This window comes from Cnephaeus nilssonii (assembly GCF_951640355.1).
Source record: "Cnephaeus nilssonii genome assembly, chromosome: 15".
NCBI lineage: Eukaryota > Metazoa > Chordata > Mammalia > Chiroptera > Vespertilionidae > Cnephaeus > Cnephaeus nilssonii.
The window spans coordinates 19,319,830-19,345,390 of NC_137086.1; the positions used below are offsets into that span (position 1 = coordinate 19,319,830).

Genomic DNA, 25,561 nt, shown 5'->3' on the forward strand with positions numbered 1-25,561 from the left:
AATTCAGCCAGTTTTCAAAATTCCAAAAACAGCATACCCAAACTCCCAACATACTAGTGATCATTCAGACCAAATAATTTGAGGCAGAGCAGTATTCCCACATTGCAATGCTATCCAATAACTTTGTTAAACATAAAGAAATGGACAAGGGCAGATACCTGTGCCACCAGCATTCGTCATTGTTTTTGCACTTTTTTTTTGCACCAAGGCTAGAGAATACCTGGGAAAAGCTTGACCAGGAAACTCAAGTGTTACTGCCCTACTAAAGACATTTAGTCTAAATAATCTACTGGCTATAATAGTCTCAGGTCTACCTGATGCTACCAAAAACTACATAAATAAGGTATTGCTAAATATAGGTGAGATTTACAAAACTGTCTCATATGAACATTTCTGATTGACATCCTTAATCACTTTGCACCAGCCTGGCAAAATAAGAGTTATGTTGGTGGTTGGGAACTGAAAAAATCTAACTTAGAATGAACAGATCTCTGCTCAAAATAAGGCAATCCATTTGAAGGGTAGAGAAGGTGTCTGGAAAATTTTGCAAAGCTGGTTTACATGTTTTGTCCCAAATTTAGACAATTCCTCAAACATGCAAAAATGTTGTTATAAAATTGTCTCAAGTAACACTGAGAACTTCCTACAATCGAGTTGACATTATCCCATCAAATAGCCTGAAAACCTGTCACTCTACTTAAAAATAGCTTTCAAAAAATAATCCAGTTCCTCGAGCATTGAGTCCAATTACTTCTTTAATAAGCTCTTGGTTTAGCTGTTACGCTTATTTATAGGCAAATCAGTGGTTTCTCTAGCTTAACAGATCGGTATCATTAGCCTGATAATATATAACTCCAATTAATTCAGGGACTGGTCATGATGCATTCATGCTATTAAGGAGGATTTGAGTTCTTATCTTAACCAAACCTCGATAGGTAAAAGGGAATTTTCCAAGTGTATAAATAACTACAGTTAATGATGTTGAAGACTTCACACCATTAAACTTTGAATGTAGGTCTGTACTTATATGGTTGATATCAAGGTTGACTACTGAAGCTTAAGTATTAATATTGAACACAGATCAAAAATCTAGTTAGAAACATTTTATTTAAATGTGCCAAATAAAAACTCACATTTGCAAACCATAAGATGTTAATACATTCAACAAAAATTTATATTATCTTACTGCTGTGAATTTACAGAGTAATAATCCAGATCCATTTTGATTAGATGGTTGAAATAACCTTCCTAGGTTACATTTTACAAACATCACAAATCCCTTATAATAATGTAAACAAAATAACTTTTCCCTAAAAGGTGAACTTGAGAACTTCAGTCCGCTCTTTCAGGACTTGCACTCCTTCTTGGACTTCCTGATGGGGAACGACTAAAAAGAAAAACATCAGGTTTGGAACCCATTAGTGTCTACTGAAACGTACTCTTCGTACAAACATGTTTCAATAAATTCAAAGGTGGCCAAAAGAACTTGTTTCTATAGCAGAGATCTAAAAATCATAAATAGCCTGGCCAGTGTGTTTCAGTGGTTGAGTGGCAACCCATGAACTAGGAGGTCATGTTCCATTCCCTGTTAGGGGACATGTCCAGGTTGCAGGTCTGAGCCCCAGTAAGAGGCATGCAGGAGGCAGCTGATCGATGTTTCTCTCTCATTGATGTTTCTATCACTCTCCCTTCCTCTCTCTGAAAAAGATTTATATACAAGTCATTTGTCCCTGTTTAAGATTAGCATCCTTGCCAAAATTGCAAGGTTAAGTTAAAGAGAACTATTTTAATTATGGGTTTTTTTTTCTTTGTGAGGGTTATTAAATAGCAACTAGACAGATAATAGTTTAGCTTCAAGATTTCAACCTACACATTTTTCTTCATTTCCTTTTTACCTACTGTCTCCTATGTGTGGGGAAAGCATGTGTCTTAACATGAAATTATACAATTAAGGGTTCACCGGACTAAATACATCTTGATCGTCACTCTAACATTTTATGACTAAATATTTCCAATAAAAGTATACGGTGATAATGAAGCAGGAAAAGCAATACTTTAAGAAACTTAGTATTTAGTATTTTTATATATATATAGCACCAATTTTCCAAAGAGCTCAAAATCAAAGCCTGCAAAGTAGGCAGGAAGCAAACAAATCCTGCAGAGGCCACATGTGACAGTTAAAATTTGGCAACAAATTATTTAGCTTACCTTCTTTTTGGAGATGGAGATCTGGACTTTGATCGGCTGTCAAAACATGAGAAATTCTATTAAGAAAAAGTACTAACCAATCCCTTTCTTACAGTCACAATATCATGAAATGAACCCCCAAATTGTCCTGAAATTAAAACGTCAGGCTGCAATTAAACTGGAAAAAAAAAATGCCCATCAGCTTTTGCTAACAAAAGCCCATCTTCCAACTAATCTTCATAAAATGAACTGCTTTTATGATGATTCATCTGCCTAAAGCTCACGTATCTCAGAATGCTTCCCCATGCACCTATTAGTTCTAACAAGGGCCTGTTAACAGCAAAGTTACAAACTGCTTTCTCACTATACCTTGACATTCCCTTGTCCAGGAAATCATCCAGAAGAGGCCATGTACAAATGAAGTTCTAAAGTTTAGTTCATTAACAAGGTACTGTGTTCCCACTCAACAACACCTAGGCTTAGAGTTAACACTTGAAGCCTCAACAATTCAAAACACTTTGAACTCTTTGGATATTGGTGCCATATAACTACAAGAGTGTTGTTCAACTTTTCACCCTTACCTGCTTCTTGGTCGTGAAATAGACCTGGATCTTGATCTTGACCTTGACCGTGATCTTAAAAACAAAAATTATACCAATTAGTCCACACTAGTAATTTCCTTAAACACCTTCTGAGCACCTTATTAGGCAGGCTTGGAATAGAGGCTAAAACTGAGCAAGATGCCACTCTTGCCTTATATCAGTCTAAGATTGAACAAATTGTCACATTTTCAACAAGGTCTAATATCAAATAAATAAGGAACTACTATTTTAATTATCTGCTTCTACCATACCCAATGAGCTAGATTGTCAGTTAAGTATCCAAGAGAAAGTACGTAGATGGTTTTCATTTAAGACTGATATGACATCCAACAATCAAATTCATTTGTCTAGAGAGGGGTCGAGCTTTTGCAAATGGACCACAAGTTTTAGAATCTCTGTATTTAAATATTTATAAAACATCTCCCAATGGCATTCCCTACCTAGGAGACTCATCCATCATCTGTAGTATTGTCAACTCCTTATTTTATAGACATTATTCATTTCTATCACCTTTACAGGTCTTCTTCAAAGGGAGTAAAAAGAGGTGAAGTTCTTAGTTTGATTTCTACCTTCTTAATTTCAGTGTCTAAGTGTCTGGCTGAACAAGCCATGCTCACCCATATATATGTACACTACTATTTCCCTAAACGACTTTCTAAGGTCTCAAATTCACCCCATCACGCCAACTTTTGTCATTAAGACGTGACAACCCAAATACAAATAAGCGGGGGAAAAAATGGTACATACTGGAAATACCTCGATCCTTTTATAGAACCAGATCTAGATCGTCTGAGTGAAGCGGATCGTGATCTACGAAGAGATACAGATCTTGATCTTCGAGGAGATGCTGATCTCGACCTAAAAATTAAATTAAAGAGGTTTAGGTCCACCTCCAATTAAAGTTTTTTATTGCTTGTTAAAACTTGCATTAAAGATCTCTCACCTCCTGCCCCTGCTCCTGCTCCTTGAGCGAGAATATCGTCTACCTCTGGATCTCGAATGTGATCTAGACCGTGACCTATTTTTCAAGTTGGGAAAATAACAAAATGTTAGATGGCAACTCGTATTTGTAGTTTGTGTCCCTCTGCTGAAATCAAGTCTCAAAACTATTTAAATTTACTATCTCATTTGGAAATAAATTCTGGGCCTATTAGTTGTCCAGTTTTTTTTTTTTTTTTAAACTACCTAAAAAAAGATTTGTTAAAAGCTGAATTACATCTTAGAATTACATAATATAAAACACTGTAATGTGTATTTAAAATAAACCTTGCAAGTTTGCAGGTCGACCCTCTTTGGCCCATGGTCTAGTAGATCTAGACGATCTAGAAGTATCTATAGCCGATCGCTGCATCTAGATGTTTTCTTCAATCTAACGACGATCAAACTGACAGCCAAATGAGCCAGGTGAGGCTTGATTGACGCAAGAAGATTTTTCTAGTTGGAAATGTGGTCAATCTGGTGTTCCTCTTTCTAAACCGGAGGGGGCCCCAATTGTAAGCCAAATTTACTGTTACGGCGATCACCGACTCAAATTTTCTGCCCTTTAAAGAATAAGGTGAAGCTAGGTGTAGATGACTCGAGGGGATCTGGCCTCTTATGCTGATCACCTCAAGGTCTAGGAGGATCTTAATTGTCGGATTTGCAAGGCGCCTCAGCATATCATAAGGCTCGTGACATTCTGAATCAAGGCGACTGACTCAAACGAAGAAACCTGAAAGGTTTTGACCAGGTTGATTATTAATATATTAACATTTGTTTAATTAAACAAAAATTGTAAAAATACACCTGTACAATTAACATTAAAATTTATACAAAAATATTAGTTTCTGCCTTGCTAATAAAAGAATTACTTGATTAACCAGTACACCAACCATTCCTTTAAAATAAGTACCTGCTTCTTCTTCGTCGGCTATAGCGATGACAATCATAAGCATAATGTCCCTTTTCACCACACTCATAGCATCTATCATTTGGATCAAAGGGACGTCGGGCAGGTGGTCTATCCAAACGAGATCTCCGAGGCATGCCTGTTGATAGTTCAACCCTCACTCGGGAACCACAAATCACCCTGTAAAACAGAAGCAACAAAATTCTACTGCTAAAAAACACACATATGACCTCTGGATTTAGAACTTTCCATCCCTCTGCTTTCACAGGCATCAGCTATCTTTGTAGCCCTTTGAAGGCCACCTCTACTCCCTTTCTTAAGCAGATAAAATGATTAGCTATTTACATTTTCCTCTAGACTACAGAACCCAAGCTTAGCACCCACCTCATTACCCAGCCTAGCAGACTATCCAGTAAGTTTCCTAACTGGCATCTTACTTACTTGCCATCCAGGCCTCGAACTGCATCTTCTGCATCTCTAGGGTCTTCAAATTCCACAAAGGCGAATCCCGGAGGATTTCTTGCAATCCACACAGTTCTTAAGGGGCCATAATAACTGAAAGCCCTTTCTAACTCTCCTTTGCCAGCACCAGTTCCCAGGTTACCAACATACACCTTGGTTTCTGTTTAAAAATGCAAATAGAAGAACGCACGTTATGCAACATTTGACCCGAGTTTGAATGAATTCTTTGCACATCCTTACGACTGTGCAAAGCATGTTTTGTGCTCTATCAAGAATCGAACGTGGGCGCCAGCTGGTTTGGCTCAGTGGATAGAGCGTCGGCCTGTGGACGGAAGGGTCCCGGGTTCGATTCCGGTCAAGGGCACATGCCCGGGTTGCGGGCTCGATCCCCAGTGGGGGACGTGCAGGAGGCAGCCAATCAACGATTCCCTGTCATCACTGATGTTTCTCTCTCTCTCTCCCCCTCTCCCTTCCTCTCTGAAATCAAAATAAAAATGTATTCAAAACTTAAAAAAAATAAAGAATCGAACGTGGTCTTAAAACCAGCAAAGTCGGCACATTTCTGAAGAGCTAGACGTATGACAAAGTTCTTAACGTTCTAATATGGTGGGAAAAACACCTCGAAAACACGGGAACAGATGTGTGGCAGGGCATTCCGAGCGCGAGGCGGTCCCGCCCCCGAGTCCCGGCAGCCTCGGGGCTGGGAGCGCGCGGACCCGGGCGGCAGCGGCAGCGGCGGCGGCGGCGGCGGCGGCGGGCGGGCCCCGCCGAGGGCCGGACCTGGAGAGCAGGGCTGCGCCGGCGCCCGTCCTCCGCGGTACCTGCCCCGGGCGCGGGCGCGGGCTCGCCCGGGACTCCGGCTCCCCGCCCCAGCCATAAACCGCGCCCGAAAGAGCTACGAGAGAAGAGAAACCAAGCAGCCGGCCGCCAGACGGAGAGAGCAAGTCCCCGTGCCCACTCGGCGGTCCGACCGGCTGCAGGACGACCAAGCGCGGCTCGAGGCTGCCCGCTTGGCTCGGGCTCAAATTCACCCGTGATTTCACGGCTGCGACCAGACTCTCCGCTAAAGTGGCGGGAAAGCGGCAGGGAAATGCGCCACCGTGCACGCTCGTGATTGTGCGCAAAATGGCAGCCGAGGGCGGGCGGGCGGGGGGGTGTGTGGGGGACGGCCGGCGGCTCGAAGGGCAACAGCGAAGCAGCGGCGACCGTGCGCCTGACGAGGGCTGGGGCGCGAGACGGAAAGTGCCCCGAGAACTGACAGAGAACTTGGCCCAGACCGACACCCGCCCTCCGCGTCTCCCCTCCACCTCCCGCCCCCGCTGCCTCCGGCTTCGTACCGTGTGCGCCGAAGCCGCCATTACGCACGCGGAATAACCGTCTCCCAACCGCCGCGCCAGCCCCATGGCCTCGCAGTCCTCGCAACACCCACGATAACGCCCCTCCCTGGGCCCTGCCCGCTTACCTCCTCCGTACCGCCCGTAGCGCGACATGACTGGCCCGCGAGCGAGGCTCGTTCAGCTCGCAGTGCCCGGGAGACGAGTAACACAAAAAGCTGCACAGACCACGCACGCCAACGGTCCTAGCGGCACTAGGAGGAAGAGCCTGGGTTCCGGCTTATATATGCGGCGGCTGGGTTCCTTTGCGCATGCGTCATCTCAGCGTTCTGCGCGGCACAAAGGAGCTGGGCGGAAACACCAGAGCAGCGGCGCGGGGAGGCGGGGGGGGGGGGGGGGAACTGAAGAGCGTAAAGGACCAATCACAAGCGGAGGGATCCGTTTCCATGGGAACGTCAGAATCTCGCCAGTAAACCCTTGGCCTTCCCGGCGGTGTCCCGCCCCATCCTTCCCCCCTTTCCTGTACCCTCCTCCTTTCCCCCCTTCCCTTCTCCCTTCCCCCCTCTATTTCCCCCATTCTAGGGACCCTCAGCACCAGGGATGTTATTACAGGTGCACTAGACCGGCCTACGAAAGGCGGTCACTGCTGAGGTCGCAGCCGTCGCCGCCGTTCTGCTGCGGGACCTGGCCTAGACTAATGCTCAAATGATCTTTGGGGCTCATCAGAGGTAATCGGGAGTTTGGCCAGGGTGAGAACTCCTTGAACCCGCTATTCTGAGTAGTGGTCTCTACCTTGTAGGCCTCAAAAGGGATGAAGCCCCTAGGGACATCCCGCCCTGCACCCACCCAAAAAAAATCCCTTAAGAACCAGCTACCAATTTTCACCAACACGTTCTGACTTCTTGGGGTCTGGGGGACAAAGGAATAGAGTTATCTCTTTTGCGTGTGTGTGTGTGTGTGTGTGTGTGTGTGTGTGTGTGTTATAATGAAATTGTGACAAAACCCTAAATCCTTATTTTTTTAGAAAATATTTTTATTGATTTCAGGGAGGAAGGGAAGGAGATAGAAACACCAATGATGAGAACCATTGATGGGTTGCTTCCTGCACGCCCCCTACTGGCGATGGAGCCCTCAACCCTCGCTGGCGCTCTGACGGGAATCCAACGGTGACCCTTCTGGTTCATAGGTCAACACTCAACCACTGAGCCACACTGGTGGGGGCAAAACCCTAAATTCGTAAAGCTGCCAGTTATGTTTAGGCTAGTGGTTTGTGGCAATTCTGAAATTATTTGCATTTGAAACACAATTGATTTGTGCTTCCCCTCTAGTTCTTTTTGTGTTGGGTAACACATCCATTAAAGACTCAGTTCCTAAGGACTTTTTAAAAAATGTCTTTATTGATTTCAGAGAGAGGAAGGGAGAAATAGAAACATCAATGAGAGAGACATCCATGGGCTACCCCCTGCAAGCCCCCTATTGGGGATTGTTCCTGCAACCGGGGCATGGGAATCGAACTGGTGACCTCCTGGTGCATGGGAGGATGCTTAACCAACTGCGCCACACCCAGGGCAAGTCTTTCAGCAGCAGCCTCTTGCTGCTTAGCCACTCTATATAGCAAATAAATGGAAACCTTTTCATTTCGTTAGAATCGCTTAAAATCCAGTTTTGATTTTACACATTGCATTTACCAGACACCAACTCTACAAATACAGATTTAACTTTTTTTTTTTTACCATCCACCAAAAGGAGACACTACACCATAAATACTTGGGATACACAAGTTGGAAATGTTCCACATAAAAGAGCAATTCCTTAAGTATTTGTACTTGTTTTTTAATCTGCTATATCTTCAGTTGGTGTATAAAGATGTTGGATACAGACTATAGGAGAGAGGCTTAGTTGAATAAGCCTTTATTCAGGTGAATAAAATATGGATTCTCTCCAGGTGATGGCATGAATTTATACATATTTTTTCAGATTTATCAAATTATGGAAAAAATTAGTCTGTCTCAAGGATTCTAGCAAGAAAGTAGAAGTTCTGGTACCAGACACAACAGGCCCATTTCTGCCTCTTGCCACTAAGCCAATAAGCAGAGACAAGGTTGAATTTTTTATGAGTGTTTATTTGAATTGCCAGCAATAGGAGAGAGCAGTGGGCTTGGTACCTGAAAAACTGCTCTAACATCTCCTGCCAGTTGGCTGCTCATATAGGGGTAAGAAAGAAAAGCTAAGTGCAGTGGGGAGGGAATAGCAGGATAAGGGCTGTGGGGAGGGTATAGCAGGATAAGGGCTGTGGGGTATGTGATCAGTGTGTCTGCTTCCAGTACCGTAAGAGTCCAATAACAGAGTAGTTAATCTTTTTACGATGTCAAACCAGCTTAGCCCTAACTGGTTTAGCTCAATGGATAGGGCATCGGCCTGCAAACTGAAGGGTCCCAGGTTCTATTCCGTCAAGGGCACATGCCCAGGGTTACGGGTTCGACCCCCAGTAGGGGGCATGCAGGAGGCAGGCGATCAATGATTCTCTTATCATTGATGTTTCTATCTCTCTCTCACTCTCTGAGATAAATAAAAAGAAGATAAAAACATTTTTTAAAAAAAAGAACAAAAACAAAAAAACAGCTTAGCCCATTTCCGGAATCGGAGAATAGACAGCATTCCTGAGGCAAACTCCCAGAGGCGGTCAAGCGTCCGGACACAGCAACCAGGTCAGGGTCTACTTTCTTTGTGAGCAATAATATCTCTGAGCCCCTATCAGTTCTATGTAGTATGTTATATTTCTTCTCTATTAACCTTATTAATCTTTGTTGTCATCTACTTATCAGGATTCATCTTAAAAGGGTTAAGTGATAAAGATATTTTTACATACTCGCTGAAAGATAGAATACAGTATCAGTTTTATAAAGCCTCACTAATTCAACTTCCTCCTATTAAAATTTTATGAAAATTGCTGTTGGACAAAAACATAGATAACTTATGGAAAGAGAGTACTTACTAGACACTGGACATACCACTCTGAATGCCTGAGATCTGGTTTGATCTCAGGAGTTAAGCAGGGTTAGGTCTGGTTAGTACTTGGATGGAAAAGATAATACTTATTATGTTGTATAGCTCCTAATAGGCCTCAATAAATATTTTTTGGCTCTGAATAAAAAGTCTACTGTATAAAAGATCATTTCTAGGCAAATAATAATGCTAACAATATGAAAAGAAGCAATTTTCTAACAGCAAACTGCTTTCAAGCACAAAAGAAGAAAAAGAGGTAAACCCTGACTGGCTTGCCTGCTCACTCGGAGACAGGCACCTTGATAAGCCAATTACATATTATTTACCTCTATTACAAGAGGGCCAGTTCTAGTCTGGGCTTTGCTAACATAGTTGCCATGAAAAACATAATAGTACTGGCCAGTATGGCTCAGTTGATTGAGAGTCATCCTGTGTACCGAAGGGTCACCAGTTGGATTCCAGGTCAGGGTACATGCCCAGGTTGTAGGCTCCATCCCTGGGGTGTGTGTGGGAGGCAGCTGATCTCTCACATTGAGGTATCTCTCTCTCTCTCTCTCCCTAAAATCAATTGTATTTTTAAAAATAAATAATAGTACTGTACACTATTTCTGTACACTTTTATACTAAACACTCTTTTTCTAAGAACATGTAACCAACTCTTTTGACTAAATGTCAATCTAAATCAGGGAGGTTTTATTGTAAAGAGTACTTCTATTCCTGCTGATTCTTTTGAAATCAGTTTCACCTACATTTTTGCCTCTAGGATTCTGTGTTAATTAAAATCACATTCCCAGGTTCAATTTGAATGTGAAAGCTACTTAATTCAATTCAACAAATATTCTAATATTTTTAATATGAAATATTAAGTAGCTCTTAACACATTACAGTTGTTAAACATTGATAATATTAGCTTTGGGGGTTGGGATTTCTTAATCCTTTTATAGCAGTTTTCAAAATTTATCTGCATTTCCTAGATAAGTACTTTCAGGGGAGCATTAAAGAAAAAGTTCATTTTTTATCTTATTTTCTTCTCCATTTTAGTTTCACTTTTAAGTCATTGTCACCATTTTAGCTTGGATGTGAAAACCTTAAAACAGGAAAATATAGTTTAGACCTTTTGCACATGTACTGATTTCAATATAATGAAATAGTCTGTAGTTACAAACACTAGTCTTTTAATATGTATTTATGTATGTGCTGAGTATGGATGTACTGAAGGTCAAGCTATGTTCAGCTACAACTTTCTTTCTTCCTTTCTCTCTTTCTCTCTCTCTTTCTTTCTTTCTTTCTTTCTTTCTTTCTTTCTTTCTTTCTTTCTTTTTCTTTTTTCCAGCATTTCCTAATTTTCTGTTTCTTCTAGAATGCTGTTAAGAATTCTGGGAAGGAAAAATTATTAGAGGCAAATTTATAATTTTTTTCGTATTGTATAAAGAAATTAACTTCTCATTAGCCAAGTACTGGACCATAATCAGTACTGAAGTGTGGGGTGGGGTGGGGCAACAGTTAAAGAAAGCCAGTGCTTTGTCCAACATCGAAGAGTGAAACTAGGAAGAAGGAAAACGGGATGCAGGAGTGCCCTGCTAATACAAATATCACCCAAATGGGTGATTTTACAAAAATCAAGGGAAAGTGAGGCTTTCTGAGGAATGCCCGATTGCATTAAAAAGTGGGAAATTGTAAAACTATCAAGCCTTCAACTAATCATTTATGTTGTTTCTTCTCTGAAGAAAGAATATTCATGAAAGGAACTTGGTCACCTTGGTGTCTTAGCAAGAGGGCTAGCCCGGCCTGCATGGCTCAGTGGTTGAGCATCGACCTATGAACCAGGAGGTCACGGTTTGATTCCTGGAGTCATGGCACATGCCTGGGTTGCAGTGTAGGGTGTGCAGGGGGCAGCCAATCAATGATTTTCTCTCATCATTGATGTTTCTATCTCTCCCTCTCCCTCCCTTTCTGAAATTAATAAAAATATATTTTTAAAAAATAACTCATCTGTTTACGAAGGATTTACTTCACAATGTTGTTAAAAGACGTGTGTGATTTTTATTTTTAGTACATTTCAAAGATTTGAATTTTTCAGAAATACATCTTCGAGGTAAATAATATTACCTTTTTTCCCCCCGTTTGTCTGATCTAGATGAGAATACCCTAATGCTACACCTACAGCTCTTAAGTTTGTTTGCCTCCATTATAACACCAACCCGTCAGGTTGTGGAAGAACTGACCCAATCCGGAGAACAGGAGCTACATCACTGCAGCCAAACATTTCCCATCTCTAGAGTGAGGAAGCGAGTATGTCACGTATTCTAAGTAAAAGAGAAAATTATAAGAAAGATGTCATTACATCATTTCCTTTATGGAAGGAAGAAAATGACAAGGAGGACACGTATGAAGACGCCCATGAAATTATCCCTGTGGCAACAACCATGGATCTAGTATCTTCCCTGGAAGAATGCACAACTGGGTTGTATTTGTTTCTAAATAACAGATTCTCAGATGCCATAAATCTCATTTATCCGTGGTCAAAAAACAGCATATACCATGCTCTAGTTAATGGTATCCTTATGGTTGTGAAAGCCATCTTGACTTTTGACCCACAGGATATAGACATTGGAATGACGGCTGCGAAAGAAGCGTTGAAAACTTGTAACAGTTTCCGAAGAAAAGGCAGGATGACAAGTTTCTCTCGTCTAGTGAGTAAACAGGGAATAAAGGCTATCAAAGAAGAGGAACTGCATGCCGAAGTCTGCTATGCTGAGTGTCTGATCTTGAAATCTGCGGTAACCTTTATACAGGATGACAGTATGCTTGGCTTTCTTAAAAGTGGGATCAACATTGGATTAAGTTACCAAATATACAAAGACTGTCAACAAATATTAACACAGATACCTACCAACCAAAGCAAAACCTCTAGGCACCTGATTGGAGGAGTAAAATTCGGACTTGGAGCATTCAATTTGATATTATCCCTTATGCCACCGAAGACACTTAAATTACTCAATGTTGTTGGATATCACGGTGATAAACAGGTAGCCCTGACTTTGCTTCACGAGAGTGCCTCTGAATCCCACATAAATAATGTCTTAAGTATTTTGACGCTACTCTTCTATTACAGCTATGTCTGCGTAGCTTTTGGTATTGAAACAAGTCACAGTTATCCCATAGACCATCTCTTCCTAATTTATCTCCAGAAATTTCCAAAGTGTGTCATACTTAAATTTTTTCATGCACGTTTCAGTATGCTGAAAGGGAAATTTGAGAATGCACAGTTAACATTACAGGAGTGCATTTTTATTCAGAATGAATGGAAGCAACTTGATCACATCTGTTACTGGGAACTCATGTGGTGCCACATCTTTGTGCAGGACTGGAAGGAGGCCTACCGCTATGCTGATCTGCTGCTTCAAGACAGCAAGTGGTCCAAGTCAATGTATTCATACAGTAAAGCTATGCTCCTGGCTCTGCTTCCTTCTGGATTTGCTAAATCAGAAAGTAAGGACATGAACTCTCTTTTCTTAAGTGTGGAGAGCCTGAGAATCAGACTTTTAGGCGCTTCTGTGCCAATAGAAAAGTTTGTTGCTGAGAAGGGTCAGCGCTATGGGAGTACTAAAGGCTGGTTTATAGCACAGCCCATTCTGGAATTCACTTATGCCTGGAGTGGCTTCCAAGTCATGAGCAAAAGACTACACCTGATTTCATGCTGGCTTGCAATAATTAACAGAGGAGAAGAACTTTTACGAGAAAAACCAAATAAAGAGTATGGCACAGATGACCTATGTTTGCTAAGTTTACTGAAAGGTCTCTGTCTGAAACACTTAGGCAAATATGTGATGGCTGAGCAGTACTTTAATCGTGTCATTCAAAAGGAGAAATTGTTAAAATATGACCACTATTTGGTGCCGTACACTTACTACGAACTGGGAATTCTATACTATCTGAAAGGAGATTATAGCAGTGCAATGAAAAACCTAGACAACATAAAAAACTACAAAGACTATTCCATGGAAGCCCGATTACAGTTTAAGGCTCATGTAGCTCTTGAACAAATAGCTAAAGCAAAGTGATTTAGATACAAAGTGTAGTTTTGTTTACTATGAGGGAAGTATCTACAGTCAGCAAGATAATTAACAGGTAGAAAAATAATTTCTTTGTGGAAGAAATCCAAGAAGAGGCAGCTACTAAGAATCTGATGTAACAAGAATTCCTTTTCCCTCTTTCCTCCTTCATACCTATAAAATGGAATATCTTACACTGGCAAATGGAGTGATGTACATTATTGAAAAAGAAAAGGCAAATGATGTACATTATAAAAGACTAGGGGCCCAGTGCACCTTGAAAGGAACTGTGGGCCGTGAGGCTGTGGTAGGCACAGGGGCGGGTCTTGGCCCATCCTCTGCCCGCCCCCCCCGCCCCCCCGCCCCGTCCCTCCTGCTGCAAACCTCAGTCCCCTGCCTGCCAGCAGCCCCCCTCCCACCACCACCGCTCCCATGAGCTGTCAGCGCCAGCCCCACTTGCACCCGCTGATGGCGAGGAGGGAACGATTGGAGCCGGCGCCAGCAGCGGGTACAAGCAGCAGCTGCTGCCCCATCACCCCTTAGGAGCAGGGGGAGGTGAAGAAGCCCTCAGGGGCAATCAGGGCTGGCAGCCGCTGCTCACACCCGCTGATGGCACAAGTGATCGGGACTGACGCCAGGCATTGGCAGCGGTAAAAGTGGTGGCTCCGGTGCCGGCAGTGGGTTCGAGCAGGGCTGGCACCGGCAGCAGGTGCAGGTGCTGGGTGGGATCACAGCACATGGAAGCAAGGAATTTTCAGTAACCACCAGAGGCTCACCCCTATGACAGCGACCAGCGCCCCACTTGGGTCTGGTGCCCCTGCTCACCTACTCCACTATCCCACCACAGCCAATGTCTGCCATGTTCTGCACATGCCCCCTGGTGGTCAGCACATGTCATAGCGACCGGTTGTTTGGTGGTTCTGCTGTTCAGTCTATTTGCATATTAGCCTTTTATTATATAGGATACTCTCTTTTTTTAAAGATATATTTTATTGATTTTTTACAGAGAGGAAGGGAGAGGGATAGAGAGTTAGAAACATCAATGAGAGAGAAACACCAATCAGCTGCCTCCTGCACCCCCCACTCCCCACTGGGGATGTGCCCGCAACCAAGGTACATGCCCTTGACCAGAATCAAAACTGGGACCCTTCAGTCTGCAGGCCGACACTCTATTCACTGAGCCAAACCAGCCAGGGCTAGGATACTCTCTTATATTCTTATGAATTTATCAATCATGTTATAGAAAATTTTCAAAAAACTCAAAAAAATATATATATATATTTTATCCTCACTTGAGGATATGTTTATTTTAGGGGGAGAGGAAGGGAGAGAGAAACATTGATCAGTTGCCTCCTGTACATGCCCCCACCTAGGTATGTGCCCTGACTGGGAACTGAACCCACACAGGTTGATACTCCAACCAACTGAGCCACCTGGCCAGGTTTCAAAAAATATTTTTTTAACATCTCCTTAGATAACTAGAGGCCTGGTGCATGAATTTGTATCCCCCACCCCCCAGGCCTTCACCACCCTATTGTCTATATCCATGGGTTATGCATATATGCACATCAGTTCTTGGTTGATCTCTTCCCATCCACCCACCCCCGCCAGTCCCTAGTTTTTAGACCATTAAGTCTGCCTAAGTGTATCCTCTGTGCAGCCAGCCACCCGTGGAAAAGAAGTTGCTGGGAAAGTTTGCTTTGCCAAAACACCTGAGTAAAACACATTATCTTAATGCTTTGGGTGTCTAAGCAACCCACTGGGAGCACATCCTGGGGCTAGTACTTCAGATTTAGAAATGCTTAGGTTGAAACACATGTTCCTCATTAATTAAAAACAACTTTCAGCCCTGGCCGGTTTGGCTCAGTGGATAGGGCGTCGGCCTGCGGACTGAAGGGTCCCGGGTTCGATTCCGGTCAGGGGCATGTGCCTTGGTTGCGGGCGCATCCCCAGTGCAGGGTGTGCAGGAGGCAGCAGATCGATGTTTCTAGCTCTCTATCCCTCTCCCTTCCTCTCTGTAAAAAATCAATAAAATATATATTAAAACAAAACAAAACAAAAAACAACTTTCAGGCACACAATTGTACTTGAGTTATTCATCATTATTTAATAACTAGAGGCCCGGTGCATAAAATTCGTGCATGGGGTGGGGGGGTGTCCCTCAGCTCAGCCTGCATCCTCTCCTATCTGGGACCCCTCAAGGGATGTCCGACTGCCCAGTGGGATTGGGCCTAAACGGGCAGTCAGACATCCCTCTCACAATCCAGGACTGCTGGCTCCCAACCACTCGCCTGCCTGCCTGCCTGATTGCCCCTAACTGCTTCTGCCTGCTAGGCTGATCACCCCTAACCATTCCCCTGCCAGCCTAATCGACACCAAACTGCTCCCCTGCTGGCCCGATTGCCCCTAACTGCCCTCCCCTGCCAGCCTGTTTGCCCCAAACTGCCCTCCCCTGCAGGCCTGGTCGCCCCCAACTGCCCTCCCCTGCAGGCCAGGTCCCCCCCCTCCAACTGCCCTCCCCTGCCGGCCATCTTGTGTCTACATGGGGATGACCATCTTTGACCACATGACCACATGAGGGTGGCCATCTTGTGTGTTGGAGTGATGGTCAATTTGCACATTACCTCTTTATTAGATAGGATGATGGGACATAGGGTGGTTAAGAGGGCAGGCCCTGGTCTGATTGCCTGGATTTGTATCCTAGCAGTGTCACTAGCCGTGTGGCCCTCGGCCTCCTGGATCTCAGTTTCCTTAGCTGTAAAGTTGGGATAATAATAGTTCCTATTTCACGGTTTTCTTGTGTTAAGACTGAGTTAATATACATTTATTATCACTAATAAGAATAATAATACATTGTTCTTCAATGAAGAGGATTTAAATTACTTTCTTGGAAAAAGCAAAAGTTCCTTTGTTACCTGCTTTGCCAATCTAAAATGTGATAGGTTCTTTGCTTTTTCTTTTTCCTTTTCATCTTTTGCTTTTTCTGTTTTTATCTTGGTCACTTATGAAATAAGGAACTCCCTGCCTAAATTATGATTTTGTGTTCTGCCCCAATTTCTAACAATGACTAGAACATTTATTAATTGGTTAAACAAATATCTGTTGAATGCCTACTATATGCAGGCACTGAGCAGAGTACTGAGGACATCAAGATAAAGCATGGTCTCTCTCCTGAGGACCTTACTGGGGAGACAAGTTAGAAAAATATTTTGTTGGGAGTGGGAAACAGTTAAAGCAGTTGCTTAAACCGACAGGAGTTTATTCATCCTAAACAAAAGAAACCTGAAATAGGTAGGTCCGATCTGGTCTGGCTCTTTTTATCTTGTATTTTTCTGCTTGGCACAAGGCCTTTTCTATGCATGCTTCCTCATGGTGGAAAGAGGTTGCCTCACCTCCAGGCCTTATGTCCAAGCCAGGCAGACTGGAGGAGAAATGGTGAAGGGACAAGTAAGGATCTCTTTTCCTTAGGAGGCTTTGCTTTTTTTTACTATTATTATTTCAGAAGAGACAGCCTTCCTAGGAATGTCCATGTGTATCTCATTGGCCTGAAATAGTTCATGGCCACTTCTTTCTACAAAGGAAACTGAGAATGAGTTTTAGCAGTCAAGCCTCATTAATTAGGAGGTTGTGGGAAAGGACTGTTAAATGAACCCCCCAGAAGTTATTGCCCCAACACATATGTAAATAACCATAGGCTACAAAATAGTATCAGAGGGGCACAGTTGAAAAGGTGACTAGGCAACAATGAGAATAAGGAATCACTTGGAAAAGACTGCAGATCTAACAGGAAATCTTGTGATTGACATTTCCTTGGTGAAATTGCTAGCCACAGCCTAGGTTCTGGCCTTGAACTGGCCCAGGTTTAATATCTGCAGTGTTAAATTTCTTTATAATTTTAGGAACTCAGTAGTGGATACCCTTTTTTTTTTTTTTTTAAATCCTCACTGATGACATTTTTCCATTGATTTTTAGAGAGAGTGTAAGAGAGAGGGAAAGAAAAAGAGAAAACATCAAAGTGAGAGAAACACATCAATTGGTTCCCTCCTGCATGGGGCCCCCCTGACCAGGGCCCGGGCCAGGGAGGAGCCTGCAACATAGGTCCGTGCCCTTGATTGGGAATGGAACCTGGGACGCTTTGGTCCGCAGGCTGACACTCTATCCGCTGAGCTAAACCGGCTAGGGCTGGATATCCTTTTATTATTTCAAGACAATTCCAGGGAAAAATAAAAACGGTTAACCCCACTTTGTTGTTTGTTTTTCAAATCAAAATAAAATTATGTAAAATCTATATTCTTACTACTGAGATTGTTTACCTCATTGAATAAGAGGAAATCAATGAAAAAAGATGGCACTGATTTTTAGCCATAACGATATTATCTGGGCGTATTTGAAGGCAATGTACACAGCAGCTGTGTCCTAAACTTTCACATGGTACATTTGTTTAGTATATTAGAATTCACAAAGCCTGTTTAAAGCACTGTCATCCTAGGAAAGTCCTACCTTCATTCTACTGACAGGGGAAAATAATCTTCCCGCTCTGGGGTTATAAAATCTCCCCTCTGGGCAAGGTTGGGGAGGCCCAATAATGAATATATTTGGAGATACTGCCTCCCATAAACTGGAATTTCAATTGAAAAGTGGTTCTGGAATCCCTCCCTCCATACACACACCTAATAATACCACTGCTTTGTTGAGTAGAGAGGCTACATTTTACATAGTTTCATGCTGTATATGCTCTATACTTCCCTATTTTCCCCCCACATCCAATTTCTCAGTATCCTTCTAACATACCAATTTCATTATGTCATTTCATCACTCAGATTTTTCACATTCTCTTTGGTTTATTCACTCATAAAATGAGTTCATATATTAAGGTTATTAAAATAATGCCTGGCACATATTAGGTGCTATATAACTGATTAAGAAATAAGAATTCAATTCAAACTGGGTACCACCTATTAATACTAGGCAATGTTCTAGAGGTAGGATATATGGTAGTAAACAAAACAAACATGGCCCCTGCCCTTAGAGGGTTTACAGGGCTCCCTAAGGACCGTGTGTGTCTTATTCATGAATATTTAGTCATGAAAATTTAGAGCTGAGAGGATATTGGGCCATCTAATCCCACATTTTGCTTATAGATAAGAAATCTAAGAAGGCAAATGACTTCCAAAGTCCTGAAGCTGGTATGAGTAGTCAGTGGTGCACAGGAACCAGATTAAACTGCCTCTAAAGAACCCATTGTAGCCCTAGCCGGTTGCTCAGTGGTTAGACCTCTGACTTATCTACCAAAGGGTTGAGGTTCGATTTCCAGTCAAGGACACGTACCTGGGTTGCAGGTTTGATCCCCTGCCTCATGTGGAGGCAACCAATTGATGTGTCTCTCACATTGATGTTTCTCTCTGTCTCTCCCTTTCCCTCTCCCTTCCACTCTCTCTAAAAATCAATGGGAAAAATATCCTCGGGTATTTTAAGATTAACAACAACAACAAACAGACATTTCTAATAGGCTCTACTTGTTGAATAAATGCAAAAGCTAGAACATTAAAAAGTCTTGGGCCAAAATGACTGGGGTTATTTTTTTCTGCCCTTATCTTGCATGAAAAATATGGTAAATTGCCACCCCATTCCCACTTCATTTTTTACCTACTTTTAAGACCACCCAACACTGAATTGAAATTTTTGATAGTTCAGGCCTGGCAGGTCAGGTTTATCTTTGCACCATGATAAAGAACAGTGAACAATAAAGACTATTGACAATTTTTAAACTTACCAAGGCATTTAGGAAACTTTTCTTTAATATTTTTTAAAATATATTTTTATTGATTTCAGGGAGAAGTAAAAGGGAGAGATAGAAACATCAATAATGAGAGAGAATCATTTATCAGCTGCCTCTTGCACAAGCCACACTGGGGATTGAGCAACCTGGGCATATGCCCTGACTGGGAATCAAACCAGTGATATCTTGGTTCCTGGGTCGAGGCTCAACTGCTGAGCCACACCTGGCTGGGCAAGAAATATTTCTTGCTAAAATTAAAATAAATATACTCCAAAATCTAAAATAAGCCATTTTGGTATTGGCAGAGGAAGGGATTAAGTGTGTGTGTGAAGGTTTGAGGGGGAGACAGACCTTAGGAAGGAGATGGAGGGAGAGGGACTGGGAAGAGAGGGAGAAAAGGAGAGAATGGGAGAGAAGGGGCACCAACTGGTATGAGGGACACATCAGGTGGGCCAAGGGGGCAGGGTGGGCTGGGGAAAGGACGTGGACCATCTCATCTCAGTCACTACAGACCACAGAAGAGGGTCCTACTGAGAACTTGGGTTAGGGAGAATTTGCATCAGTGATTTGCATCAGGGATGCTGAGAATGAGCCTTTAGTTAGGAGACTAATGGGATAATGGAAAGAAGGGAAAGAAATTGCTCTGTCTCATCACTTTAAAAGGGGTAACTTAAGCCAAGCTGGTTCATTTTCAATGTTTTCTACACTGTGTGTATTTTTAAAAACATATTCTTATTGATTTCAGAGAGGAAGGGAGAGGGAGAAAGAGATAGAAACATCAATGATGAGAGAGAATAATTGATTAGCTGCCTCCTCCACGCCCCCCTACTGGGGATCCAGTCCACAATCCAGGCATGTGCCCTGATCGGGATCAAACCGTGATCTCCTGGTTCATAAGTCTAGCTCAACGACTGAGACACGTGGCTGGGCTACAAAGTGGCTTAATAGTCCTCTAATCTAGCTTTTCTAAGTTCACCTTGTATCATTTTTCAGGAGCCAACTAGGTAGGCGACCAGAAACCTGTGGTTGGAACTAGTCTTTTGCACTTTTCCACCTGTGGGCGTTTATAGCGAGTTTTTGGCCAGGTGGAATTCAACCAAACCCCGTGCTTTTCTTTCCAGCTTCTGCACCTCCTGCAGCACTGGACCCAAGACACATCCCAAAGGAGCAGGCACCTTAATGGCCTTACACAGAGCAAACAAGAAATATCTTGGCTCTGTCGCTTCTGTCCAAGGCACTTTCCCCTCACACTTCCAGAGCTTTAGGGTTTACCTGGAGGGTTCATGTGCTTTGAATCCATGGCAAAAGTGGAATTCCATTTCTACTATCAACGGGGACCTGGCACGAGCATTTTCCTCTTTCGCATTTTCTTTTTGAAATGTGCATCGTGGCAGTGGAGAGGGGTGGCCCCAGCGAACAAGAAGGCTTATTATTATTATTACACAAAATATATCTCAGCCCCTGCCCACACACCCTGCACCCAGCCTCCGGCACTCCGGGGCCGCGGCTCTCGGACCTCTAGGTTTGATGACAGCCAAGGACTACAAAACAGAGAATTCTGGGGGTAGGAAGTGACGACGTGTCGCAAAGCATGCTGGGCCCCGCCGGGCTCCGCTCAGGAAGAGACTCCTTCCTCTTAACGTGGTTGCCGGGTACTGGGCGCTGCCGGCCGTTCTAAGCGGTGTTTTTCTCGTTTTGGGGGGTTAAGCGTTAAGGACCACCTGGTGTGAGTACCATGCGGCCGCAGGAGAGGCCGAGAAGTCTGAGCTCTGCAGCCTTCGCTGCCGCCGCCTCGTCTACGCCGCCTCCAAACCGGTGTTGAGAGGACGTTGGGACCCATCGGGGGCCGGAGAGATCCCGCAGACAGCGCCAAAGAGCGAGTGGGTGCATAGCTGGGTTTTCCTTTTCCGTTTTTGGCTCCAAGTGGTGTGGAGTGAGCGCCTTTGGGGGAAGGAGAGCAGAGGGGAAGGGTTTGAGCACCCACAGACCGGCCTTCGGAGCCCGCGTGGAGGCGGTCTGGGCCGGGATGGGGTGGACTAGAAGTGGGCCAGATGTTACCCCAGACGGGGCCCCGCGGCGGCTTTCAGACCGAATGGTAAATTCTGTATTAACTGTTTTTCTGATATGGAACTTGAGGCAAATGACAGGTTTTCTTTACCTCTAGGGTGGAGGTTAGGGATTTGCTGGGGTGGAACGAATGTTAACCCAAACTGCTGGTGGTGGTTTTAGATTTAGCCAGATGGCAGCCGCGAATGAATGGACGAAGAGAGGTCCCTTAGAATGGCAAGATTACACTCACAAAGAAGTCAGAGTGACAGCAAGTGAGAAGGACTATAGAGGATGGGTTTTAACCACAGACCCCGTCTCTGCCAAGTGAGTATGGGTCCTGCTTCCCTGAAATCATGACACCCCTTTGTGCTGCCTCTCATACAAACTCAGAAAGCGGATAATGAAAGGCTAATTATTCCCCTGTAAGAATTTTACTGTCGCCCTGACTGGTTTGGCTCAGTGGATAGAACGTCGGCCTGCGGACTGGAAGGTCCCAGGTTCGATTCCGGTCAAGGGTATGTAGCATGGTTGCGGGCACATCCCCGATAGGGGGTGTGCAGGAGGCAGCTGATCGATGTTTCTCTCTCATCGATGTTTCCAACTCTCGATGTTTCTAACTCTCTATCCCTCTCCCTTCCTCTCAGTAAAAAAATCAATAAAATATATTTAAAAAAATACCTGCTTAAAAAAATTTTTATTTGAATCTAAGTGCAGCTCTACCTATGGTTTACCTTGTCAGACCAACCAAGTTCCTAGAAATGAGACATTTTAAAAAATATATATTTTGTTGATTTCAGAGAAGAAGGGAGAGGTATAAAGAGAGAGAAACATCAATGATGAGAGAATCATTAATCATTGCCTCCTGCACGCCCCACACGGGATCGAGCCTGCAACCCCAGCATGTGCCCTGACAGAGGATCGAACAGCGACCTCCTGGTTCATAGGTGGATGCTCAACCACTGAGCCACGCCAACGGGGCGAGACATTTCTTACTACATTTTATTGTAAAATTTTAAACATATCACAAAATATAAAGAGGATGGTATAACAAACACTAACCTTACACCTCCTTCCATGTATTTTAAAGCCAATTGTAGGCATATAATTTGGTTCATAAATACTTCGATATATCTCTTAGTAGACAGGGACTCTTTAATAAATGTAAGCACAATATTATAACACTTAAGAACAGTAATAATAATTTTAATATTACCTAAATCCTTCTCTGAGTTCAGGTTCACTTGATTGTCTTCAAAGTATCTTTATATTGGTTTATCAGTTTGGTTGATATGTCTCTTAAGTATCTTAATCTATAACTCTGCAGTTTCTCTTTTTAGTTTTCATATCCCTTATTTGTTGAAGAAAGGGAGTCATTTGATAGAACTGAACACATTCTGGATTGAGTTTATTGCATTATTAGGATGTAGTTTATTTATTTAATTTTTACTAATTTGTTTTTAGTGAGAGAGGAGGGGAGGAGTGAAACGTATTATCAGCTGCTTCCTGCATGCCCCCTACTGGGGATCAAGCCCCAAACCTGGGCATGTGCCCTGACTAGGAATAGAACCTGTGATCTCCGGGTGCATGAGATGATGCTCAACCAAGCCACACAGGTCGGGCTAAACTAGTTATTTATTTTTTATTTAAAGATTATAGGACTACTTACACTTTTTTTTTTTGAGTCAATAGTAGAAACTTAAATTTTCCAGAAAGTTTTCTGTTTTAAGTTCAAAATTATTAGCATAAATTTGTCAATATTTTATAATGCTCTATTCTTAATATGATTTATATGTATCTTTAATTTTTTTAAAAAAATTTATTGATTGTAGAGAAAGAGAAAGGGAGGAAGAGAGAGAGAAACATCGATTTATTGTTCCACTTATTTATGCATTCATTGATTGCCTGTATGTGCCCTAACAGGAGAGTGAACCCTCAGCCTTGGTGTATCAGGACAACGCTCTAATCAAGTGAGCCACCTGGCCAGGGCCTTCATTTTCTGTTATTAATCTTACTGAGTTTTGTGAATTTTTTTTCAAAGAACCAATTTTTGGCCCCAGCCGGTTTGGCTTACTGGATAGAACATTGGACTGTGGACTGAAGGGTTCCAGGTTCGATTCCGGTTAAGGGTATGTGCCTTGGTTGCAGGATTCAACCCCAGTGCAGGAGGCAACCAATCCATGTGTCTCTCTCACATTGATGTTTCTCTCCCTCCCTCTCTCTTCCACTCTGTCTAAAAATCAATGGAAAAATGTCCTCGGGTAAGGGGAAAAAAAGAACCAATTTTTGGCTTTCATCCTCTGACTCTTTTTTATTATTAATTTTGTGCTTTGATATTTTCTTTGGTCTGCTTTGAAGGAGAGTATTCAGGTTTTTTTTTTTAACTCTAAAAGTTAAATCAGTACCCTTGCTTCTTTTTAATACGCATTTAAGACATTTATAACTCTTTAAGTAATGCTTTCACAATGAGTGCTTCAGGCTGGACAAAAAGTTTAGACGTTTAGGACCCTCAGTGAATGCTTACTGAGCAAGTGAAAACATCTGGTGGTGAGAGGAGTAATTTTAAACGGAGAAGAGCATTCCCTATTATTCTAATGACTCGCTGGGGTTGATGCCTCTTATTCCATTGCTTCTTCCATAGTTTTATGGGCCTTTAGGTTTTTCTTTTGCAAATCTTCTCTGAACTTACTTTTTCTCCAAAGTATTGTCCTCGTGAACTTCCTTGAAGATGGCAGCATGTCTGTGACCGGAATTATGGGACACGCCGTGCAGACTGTTGAAACTGTGAATGAAGGGGACCAAGGGGTAAGAGAGAAGCTGATGCATTTGTTCACATCTGGAGACTGTCAGGCATACAACCTTGAGGATCTGGAAAAGAGAAAAAACAGCCTAAAGAAATGGCTTGAGAAGAACCACATCCCGGTCACTGAACAGGGAGATTCACCGAGGACTCTCTGTGTGGCTGGGGTCCTGACCATAGACCCACCATATGGTCCAGAAAATTGTAGCAGTTCTAATGAGATTATTCTGTCCCGTGTTCAGGATCTTATTCAAGGACATCTTGCAGCTTCCCAATGAGAAGCCAAGAACTATGGGTGCACTGAAATAAGACTAATATTTTTTCTTCATTAAATGTTTTGAATGTTAAGGCCATCATACTACAGGACTTTAAAGGCACACAGAGTGTGTGTGTGTTTTAATTTGTTTTGGTAAAATCAAAGACGTGGATTATGAATGCTAATAAGTGTACTGTTGCAAGGATAACATCACATGCAACAAAATTAGCCCAGGGACATTAGGCTTGTAAGTCCTTTCTTCTGATGGAGCTATACCTCCATTTTTATTAGGCAAGGAATGTATTTGGAAAAATGCAACATGTTACATTTAACATAAAATGCATTAAGTCCTTTGCACTAACTATGTGTGTCTAAATTTTTTGTTGTTGTGTGTGTGTGTAATAATGAAACTGCTTGAAACTTGAAAGTTTTGACTAGTGGTAAGTATCTTAACACACAAACCATATAACCCTCAAAGCCTTGAAAGTGAGAACAAATTGATATCTCTGAGGGAAAAGCTAAATATGACAGGTAGCCTGCAGCTGAATTCAACTCCTTTCCTTCACCCGGGCCCCATTTCTCAGGTTCGGCTTCCCCGAGGGGCGAGTGCAGGCAGTGTGCTTCGCCACCCCTGACCATGGGAGCCAGGCAGCGCCAGGACTAGGTGGAGGCTTCGCGCCGAGAAAGGCAGCTCGGGTTATTAGTTCGGGGGTCTTTCCATGGGCATGTCTAGAATGACTGCAGGGTCATATTAGAACTCCAAGGCCCTGACTCCCTAGGACAGGGGTGAACAAAATTTGGGCCCTTGGGACAAATCCAGCTTGCTACCTCCATTTGTTAAAAGTTTTTTAAAAAAATATTTTTATTGATTTCAGAGAGGAAGGGAGAGGGAGAGATAGAAACATCAATGATGAGAGTGAGTCATTGATCGGCTGCCTCCTGCAGGCCCCCTACTGGGGATCCAGCCTACAACCCAGGCATGTGCCCTGACCAGGAATCGAACAGTGACCTGGTTCATAGGTTGACACTCAAACCACTGAACCACACCGGCCAGGCAGTACCCTTCCTTTTAATTTCAACATACAGTCATTCAGTCTTTTTTTTTTCATTTCAATAAATCTTTATTGTTCAGATTATTACAATTGT

The 25,561-nt window shown here is 42.9% G+C and overlaps 3 protein-coding genes across 10 annotated transcripts; 2 read left to right on the forward strand and 1 right to left on the reverse strand.

Moving 5' to 3' along the window:
* Nucleotides 1-1,088: 1,088 nt before the first annotated feature.
* On the reverse strand, nucleotides 1,089-6,735 carry SRSF7 (serine and arginine rich splicing factor 7). 4 transcript variants are annotated; one of them, XM_079792749.1, is made up of 8 exons: nucleotides 6,602-6,735; nucleotides 5,119-5,299; nucleotides 4,681-4,857; nucleotides 3,733-3,807; nucleotides 3,546-3,647; nucleotides 2,769-2,822; nucleotides 2,209-2,244; nucleotides 1,089-1,387 (listed from the first exon to the last, which is right to left on the reverse strand). In XM_079792749.1, the coding sequence occupies exons 1-8, from the start codon at nucleotides 6,627-6,629 to the stop codon at nucleotides 1,333-1,335; spliced, it is 708 nt and encodes a 235-aa protein (XP_079648875.1). In that variant the 5' UTR covers nucleotides 6,630-6,735; the 3' UTR covers nucleotides 1,089-1,332. The 4 variants fall into 4 exon arrangements, with proteins under 4 accessions (XP_079648875.1, XP_079648874.1, XP_079648877.1 ...); XM_079792748.1 differs by having other exon boundaries at nucleotides 3,537-3,647; XM_079792751.1 differs by lacking the exon at nucleotides 2,209-2,244.
* A 263-nt stretch (nucleotides 6,736-6,998) lies between these two features.
* Nucleotides 6,999-13,731, forward strand: LOC307112144 (tetratricopeptide repeat protein 39B-like). 4 transcript variants are annotated; one of them, XM_079792564.1, is made up of 2 exons: nucleotides 6,999-7,222; nucleotides 11,617-13,731. In XM_079792564.1, exon 2 carries the CDS (start codon nucleotides 11,774-11,776, stop codon nucleotides 13,541-13,543), a length of 1,770 nt encoding a protein of 589 aa, XP_079648690.1. In that variant the 5' UTR covers nucleotides 6,999-7,222; nucleotides 11,617-11,773; the 3' UTR covers nucleotides 13,544-13,731. The 4 variants fall into 4 exon arrangements, with proteins under 4 accessions (XP_079648690.1, XP_079648691.1, XP_079648692.1 ...); XM_079792565.1 differs by having other exon boundaries at nucleotides 6,999-7,201; XM_079792566.1 differs by lacking the exon at nucleotides 6,999-7,222 and adding an exon at nucleotides 9,104-9,181.
* Nucleotides 13,732-20,921: 7,190 nt separating this feature from the next.
* GEMIN6 (gem nuclear organelle associated protein 6) lies at nucleotides 20,922-25,489 on the forward strand. 2 transcript variants are annotated; one of them, XM_079792667.1, is made up of 3 exons: nucleotides 20,922-21,197; nucleotides 21,543-21,686; nucleotides 24,062-25,489. In XM_079792667.1, the coding sequence occupies exons 2-3, from the start codon at nucleotides 21,553-21,555 to the stop codon at nucleotides 24,435-24,437; spliced, it is 510 nt and encodes a 169-aa protein (XP_079648793.1). In that variant the 5' UTR covers nucleotides 20,922-21,197; nucleotides 21,543-21,552; the 3' UTR covers nucleotides 24,438-25,489. The 2 variants fall into 2 exon arrangements, with proteins under 2 accessions (XP_079648793.1, XP_079648792.1); XM_079792666.1 differs by having other exon boundaries at nucleotides 20,922-21,193.
* Nucleotides 25,490-25,561: the final 72 nt, after the last annotated feature.